This window comes from Mytilus galloprovincialis, chromosome 12 (assembly GCF_965363235.1).
Source record: "Mytilus galloprovincialis chromosome 12, xbMytGall1.hap1.1, whole genome shotgun sequence".
Taxonomy (NCBI): domain Eukaryota; kingdom Metazoa; phylum Mollusca; class Bivalvia; order Mytilida; family Mytilidae; genus Mytilus; species Mytilus galloprovincialis.
Window position 1 is genome coordinate 45,419,583 of NC_134849.1, and position 8,477 is coordinate 45,428,059.

General features: G+C 31.0%; 1 protein-coding gene across 1 annotated transcript in view; it reads left to right on the forward strand.

The window, feature by feature from the left end:
* The window catches only part of LOC143053682 (uncharacterized), a 30,557-nt gene extending 29,129 nt beyond the window's left edge, over positions 1–1,428 (forward strand). Inside the window, exons 17-18 of the mRNA XM_076226470.1 lie at positions 651–761; positions 1,319–1,428. Coding sequence (XP_076082585.1) covers positions 651–761; positions 1,319–1,428 — 221 coding nt within the window. The remainder of the gene's footprint in view (positions 1–650; positions 762–1,318) is intronic.
* Positions 1,429–8,477: the final 7,049 nt, after the last annotated feature.

Consider the following 8,477-nt stretch of genomic DNA (forward strand, 5'->3'; position numbering starts at 1 on the left):
AACAGTGCTGTCTAACAACAAATATACAAAACTTTTATGTAGCATGAAAAATCGGAAACATTTTCCCTAAAGGGGGGGGGTAGGATTTTCTAGAACAGCCCTGAATATTTATCTTGTATATACCAGTATTTACTGAGACTATGAAAGATCTAATTTCAAAACTAACTTTTCCAATCACATGAACACCGATTGACAAATGTGAAATGAATTTCATATTGCAGAGTTGTAAATAAATGCTACAAATATAGAATTAACTTTATGATATCCTGTTTGATACTAGGCTTATGCACAGAGTTGGATGTTAAAGTGCTAGCTGTAACAGTCCACAGGTAGAAACATCAAAATATAGCTACTCAGATACATTATTTTGACTCTTGAGCTAACTACCCGGTAGTCATTGGTCTTACTACTAATTATGCTTATGGCTGGTGGAAAAACTTCATATTCCATATTTGAATTCTTTGGATTTGTGTTGAATGCACCTGCCACATGCCAAATACAAACTCGCAACCTCAGTTTTGACAAGCTAGTAATACAGTAGTAAGACTACTTTAATAGATCACTTGACCAAGGAGGCCCCTTTTAAAAAAGTTTTAAATCCCCAAAAATGAATCATTTACTGTATATAATAATTTCATTTTTTTTTATAGTCAGTGCATGTAGTACTGGAGATATTAAATGTGGTCCTGGTACATGTTATACAAAAAATGGAAATGTATATTGTGACTGTCCTCCTGGATTCTTAGGCAATCGATGTCAAAGTGAGTACTATACTACAATTAATTACAATATAAAAATAAGGAGATATGGTTTGATTGCCAATGAGACAACTCTCAATAGAGACACTCTAACATAAGGACACTATATAGCATGAAGACAGGATGTACCATGAAGACACTAACATAATGACACTATGTAGCATGAAGACATGATATAAAATGTACCATGGTGACACACTAACATAAGGACACTATATAGCATGAAGACATGGTGTACCATGGAGACACTCTAACATAAGGACACTATGTAACATGGAGACATGCTGTACCATGGAGACACTCTAATAAAAGGACACTATATAGCATGAAGACATGAACATGTGATTTCATGATTTTGCAAAAGTCAGCATACAAATTAATTGAAAAAGTCTAATTCATTGAACACTTAAATTCATAGTTCACCTGTATCTTCGAAAAACCATGAAATTTGGTATCCGAACAATAATAATATATCCACAGTAAATGATGTTAAGAGGTAGCTTGTCCAGTTTAGTTTGATCTTTTAATAATTGTTTATGTTTTAGATGATCCTTGCTCAGGTGTAGATTGCAGTGGTAATGGACAGTGTCAGTTTAACAGAACAACTGGACAGGCTATGTGTATGTGTAATGGACAATTTAGTGGAAAGTCTTGTGAAAGTGAGTTCTAACTAAACTAAGTTTATACACAATAAAGCACAACTATATGAAATCTTTCTTTTTTTATTATCAAACTTTGATCTTGCAGTGATTACTATGTAGTCTATTAGGGGCATTCACAAGAAAATGATTAGATGCAAAAAGAAGGACATTGTCCTGAGACTTCTGAAAGGGAATCAATAAGTCAAGTATCATTTTTTATATTTGATACTTGTTTATACTGAGCTAAAGTTGAGTACTGTAAGTTCAGAAATTAATGCAAGGTTTTTATTATTGCCAAAATGCAACAGAGTTGTAAACGCAATAATTTAAACCCTCATTTTGAAATATTTCATATGAACTAAATATGATTTTTCTCAAAATCGTAAAAATTGAAGGACATTTACATGATTTAAGTTTAAAATGGCAAAATCGCAATAATAAAAGCACGCAATAATATCTGAATTTACAGTATTCAATGAAAAAAAGAAGATGTGATGATATGATTGCAATATGACAACTGTTCACAAGAGAACAAATTAACAATTATAGGTCACCATAAGACCTTCAACAATGAGCAAAAGATTTAAAATAATATAAATAGATACTACTGTTGAAAAAAACTATTTTTTAATTTAATTTAAATTTAGTCTATATATTTTCAGATGACGCATGCAGTTTGATAAATTGTAAAAATGGAACCTGCAAAGTTGATCCAACAACTAAACAAGCATACTGCGAATGTATTGGTAACTTCATTGGAAGAAACTGTGAAAGTAAGGAAATATACTAAAAACTAATTATATGATTATATAAGGAGATGTTGTATGATTGCCATAGAGACAATTGAAAATTAGCCCTCAACAATGAGTAAAACAGGAACTGTATATTTAGCTATTTAAGGTTCTTATATATGATAGAATTTAATACAATTCAAAGGATAAATAAATTTGTCAAAGAATAATTTCTTAAATTTGAAATTCTTTTAATAAAAGGGACAAGTTAAACTTCTAACGAAATATTTTAGTTAAACTCAGATTTTAATTTGGCTTTGATGTTGAGTTTTATCAGCAATGACGCTTATATTTGGAAAAGGTAGAACTTAAGTTTCTAATTTCTAACCCTCTTAATCATTTTTCTGGTGTTAACAAATAGTCACTGGAATTACTATACCATAATTAATATGTATCTCATTTAATACATGTACTTTTCAAGGAATCTGAATAGTTTGATCGAAGCAAATAATGTATTCAACAGCTTTAAAATATTAAAATTGCAAAGTCAAACCAGATCAAATAGTCTTGCCGATAAAACTATTTGCTCTAGTTGTATAGAAGGCTAAGAATTATTTAGACAAAGTTTAGAACGATAAAGCTATCTTTCTCTGGAATTAAGATTCAAATAAATAATTAAGACGTGATATTGTAAATAATTTATATTGAATCATAGGTAAAAAGTGACTCATTGGTCCATAAATGGTCAGGTGTATTTTGTATGTCTGGTTTCTTTTTGTTCTCATATATACTGTAAATTCAGAAATTATTGTGTGCATTTATGATTGCGATTTTGTAATTTTAGACTAAATTACGATTATTATTTTTAAGATTTTGAAAAAAATCAAGTTTAATTCATATGAAATATTTCAAAATGCAAGTATAAATTATTGCGTTTACAACTCTGTCTTATTTTTCACAATAATAAAAACCTCCCAATAGTTTCTGAATTTACAGTACTAACTTACTTACTTACTGCATTTTTTACTGATTCCAGTCTCTCCATGTGATAATCCTGCCTCTATGTGTATCCATGGTGGTAACTGTACATTACTGGCAGATGGAAATATTACATGTAGCTGTCCTGATGGATACTCAGGTGGTATGTGTGAACGTAAGTACTAGAAATTATGGATTCTTAGGTGATTGGTGTGAACATAAGTACTACAGTTAGAGATTATAAAACGGTTATAGTTTTAGAGATTATAAACCTGTTATCGTTTAGAGATTATAAAACTGTTATAGGTGTCAGACCACCAATTAAAAATCCCTACCACCAATTAAAAATCCCTATCTGTTCAACCAAATTTTGCAATTTTCACAGCTTTCTAAATATTTTACCTTAAGTTTAACTTCATAGAAACCAGGTACATCCTGAATTGTACATGTATCAGCTCTCTACATGTCAATTTTCACCATACCTTTAAAGCATTCTAACAAAATAACTGCCCTTGAACAGAGGTACTCCAAAAATTAAAAACCAATTGTTCAGAGAACAATTGCAGGTCTTTCCATCAAAACAATGTATTTTGATATGAAAAGTTGTGAAACTAAGTTTAAAATGTCATTTCAATCTTCAAATGATAGCTCCTAGTAAGCTGATTCCAAAAATATATTGTTTCCATACATTTTTTTTTAAATAAGGGAGATAATTTGTTACTTCCGTTTTGAAAAATGTTACTTCCGATTATATTTGAATATTTACTTGACACTGATTCCAAAAATATCTGGTTCTATATACTTTTATATTAAAAAGTACAAAAAAATAGCTATTTCCGGTTTACAAAAGGTCACTTCCGGTTGTTTTTACAAGGTTAAATGGTTTGATATCTTTTTCTAAAAGTTGTATATCTTTATCATGTATACATATAGAATAAAAGCAAAGGTCAAAATCTAGAACGTCAAATTAAGCTATGACCTTGAGATCAGTTTCAAGGTCATAAACCAAGGACCTCAAATCAAAAGACCATAGGTCTTTATTATATTTAGTTAATGAGTTATATCACCAAACGCGTATTTTTAAATACAAGAGGGGAGAAAACTCCCTTTTACATTCAACGTACGCTTGCAATCAAAATTTACATCTTACGACGTGTCGCAACTAACAATTTAGTAAAAATAATTTGTTGATATCTTATACAGTCTTTGGATATAAGTGAAAATAAGCCGAATTCAAATATTAGAATATGACCTTGACCTTTGACCTTGACCTAATTTTCATTTTTTGGGACCAAGGACCTCAAATCAAAAGATCCTAGGTCTCTATCACTTATGATTTATAAGATAGAAATTCATATCACTTATATCAGATGCATAAGGGGAAATAACTCTCATATGGAGCGGTCATATCGCTTCGGTCAAAATAGGACAAATCATGCAAAGGATATAACGAGCAATTTTGTAAAATAAATTTGTCATGATCTTTTACGGTTGCGAAGGAGATGCGCTAACAAGGAAAACAGTGTTTGGGGAGATAACTCCTACAAAGAAAAGTATTCGTTTACGCAGGGTAAATTTCAAAAGTGCATAAACTGTTCGATATCATATACCAAATATCTAAGCGACATATTGCGAAACAAATGTTTATCGCAAGAACAAAATTAGGCGGAAGAAAAAAAAAAAAAAAAAATAATCAGAAGAAAAACAATAGGTCTTTCCACAGAAAAGTGGAAAGACCTAATAAACCCTGGTTTTCTGGAAATCTTAAACTAGTATACTATGGAGCGCATTAATCCTCAATTTTTAATGCAAACTCATAGACAAGTACATTTTGGCTCGAAATGGTCTAGATATATTTCTCTTTCATCAAAAGTTTCATTTCTGCAAATCTGTTTGTTAGTTTAAGTAAACAAGGACATCAAAAGCACTAGTTTGTGTCAGAGTAGGGCTACTTTTATATACGTTCTAAATGGGAGGGAGTAATTGGTGGTCTGACACCTAAAGAGCAAAAAAAGTTGATCAGAAATCATTTGTTTTGTTTTTTCCTAATCCTTGATCAATTTGTAGTTGAAAAAATCCTTTCTGAGCATAATACGACTCATATTACAATTTCACAGCTCAATTTAAACTGACTGTAATGTAAGCCTTTGATAGAAAATACTTGAAAATCTCATTTTGGACTAGAGGAACATAAACTTTCAATATCAAGATCAGTTTTTGTTGATTTTTCCTTGTTTGTTCTACTGCTTTAAAGACTTTCCACAATTTTTACAATGTTTAGTTAAAAATCAAAGGTATTGAAGAGTCAAGAAGTATTGACCCCCCTTTTTTACACTGGTGTCAGTAATGGGACTATTAACTGATCAGAAGTGCAGTCATGGTCATTTAACTGTTTTATTTACTATCAGTCAATAAAATTTAAGGTATAAAACTTTCATTTGAGATAATAAATAAGATTTTTGTTAGTTTATGCAGTGTTTATATCAGGCTATGTTATCTGCCATACACATGGTAGGCCACAATGATATAAGGAGTAAAAATCAAATAATTGCATTAAATCTTCATGACAACAATTTTCTTTGGGTAGAAATCAACCTATGTTTTAATGTTTAACACCACAGAAACAACTTTCTGTGCATTTATAACAATTTATAACATTTTTTATATGAAAGCATATTGTCAGGGTGGGAAAAGCTAAAAATAGCACAAATTTAGGTTTAAGGCTCTTAATTTGCAATATGTGACTTTTTGCTCCAAAAAAGATTATATGTGACTACTATTATTTCAAATGATCAGTTAAGACCAAAAAATCAATTGTTTTCTGAATTTTGGGTTTCACCGCATTTCTCTTAAAGGTGTCAGACCACCAATTAAAAATCCCTATCTGTTCAACCAAATTTTGCAATTTTCACAGCTTTCTAAATATTTTACCTTAAGTTTAACTTCATAGAAACCAGGTATCTCCTGAATTGTACATGTATCAGCTTTCTACATGCCAATTTTCACCATACCTTTAAAGCCTTCTAACAAAATAACTGACCTTTGTTGGTTTGTTTAAGTAAACAAGGACATCAAAAGCACTATTTTGTGTCAGAGTAGGGCTACTTTTACATACGTTCTAAATGGGAGGGAGTAATTGGTGGTCTGTTATAGGTTTAGAGATTATAAAACTGTGATAGTTTTAGAGATTATAAAACTATTATAGTTTTAGAGATTATAAACCTGTTATAGTTTTGGAGATTATAAAACTGTGATAGTTTTAGAGATTATAAAACGGTTATAGTTTTAGAGATTATAAAACTGTGATAGTTTTAGAGATTATAAATCTGTTATATTATTAAAGATTATAAAACTGTTATAGTTTTATGCTTTTGGTGGCAATTGTCGCAACTTTCCACTCATATTTTTTTATAACAGTGCTGTCTAACAACAAATATACAAAACTTTTATGAAGCATGAAAAATCGGAAACATTTTCCCTAAAGGGGGGTGGGTAGGATTTTCTAGAACATCCCTGAATATTTATCTTGTATATACCAGTATTTACTGAGACTATGAAAGATCTAATTTCAAAACTAACTTTTCCAATCACATGAACACCGATTGACAAATGTGAAATGATTTTCATATTGCAGAGTTGTAAATAAATGCTACAAATATAGAATTAACTTTATGATATCCTGTTTGATACTAGGCTTATGCACAGAGTTGGATGTTAAAGTGCTAGCTGTAACAGTCCACAGGTAGAAACATCAAAATATAGCTACTCAGATACATTATTTTGACTCTTGAGCTAACTACCCGGTAGTCATTGGTCTTACTACTAATTATGCTTATGGCTGGTGGAAAAACTTCATATTCCATATTTGAATTCTTTGGATTTGTGTTGAATGCACCTGCCACATGCCAAATACAAACTCGCAACCTCAGTTTTGACAAGCTAGTAATACAGTAGTAAGACTACTTTAATAGATCACTTGACCAAGGAGGCCCCTTTTAAAATTGAAGAAGTTTTAACTCCCCAAAAATGAATCATTTACTGTATATAATAATTTCATTTTTTTTATAGTCAGTGCATGTAGTACTGGAGATATTAAATGTGGTCCTGGTACATGTTATACAAAAAGTGGAAATGTATATTGTGACTGTCCTCCTGGATTCTTAGGCAATCGATGTCAAAGTGAGTACTATACTACAATTAATTACAATATAAAAATAAGGAGATATGGTTTGATTGCCAATGAGACAACTCTCAATGGAGACACTCTAACATAAGGACACTATATAGCATGAAGACAGGATGTACCATGGAGTCACTCTAACATAAGGACACTATATAGCATGAAGACAGGATGTACCATGAAGACACTAACATAATGACACTATGTAGCATGAAGACATGATATAAAATGTACCATGGTGACACACTAACATAAGGACACTATATAGCATGAAGACATGCTGTACCGTGGTGACACTCTAACATAAGGACACTATGTAACATGCAGACATGAACATGTGATTTCATGATTTTGCAAAAGTCAGCATACAAATTAATTTAAAAAGTCTAATTCATTGAACACTTAAATTCATAGTTCACCTGTATCTTCGAAAAACCATGAAATTTGGTATCCGAATAATAATAATATATCCACAGTAAATGATGTTAAGAGGTAGCTTGTCCAGTTTAGTTTGATCTTTTAATAATTGTTTATGTTTTAGATGATCCTTGCTCAGGTGTAGATTGCAGTGGTAATGGACAGTGTCAGTTTAACAGAACAACAGGACAGGCTATGTGTATGTGTAATGGACAATTTAGTGGAAAGTCATGTGAAAGTGAGTTCTTAACTAAACTAAGTTTATACAACAATATTCACAAATATATGAAAACGACATGGGAACCTTCATGACAGCTTTTGGTCATTCTCAACTATTTAAGGGGAGCCATAAAGGTTTGGCTGCTAATGGCATTTGAATTGTTACAAATGGCAATTAGGAGAATATTGATTATTCAATAATGAAAACTCAAATAAATATAATTTAAATAAGCAATATATCAACCTGTTCATTTTTCCTAACATGGAATTGCTATTTGAGGCATATATATATACATGAAGAAATAAATTTGAATGGGTTATAAAAAAGATTACCAAGTAACACTGTCCACACTTAAGGGACTATGCATGGACAACAAAAATCAAAGGACTATAACTGTGTACTTGAACCTAATGCTGTATGGCGTAGACTTGGTTTGTAATGATGAAAGTTCCTCCATCGTTCAATTTTCACACATGGAGATCCCTGAGATACTATATAATATTACTTAAGAATCGAATTTTGTAACTTCGTTGGGTTGTAAAAGCATTGACC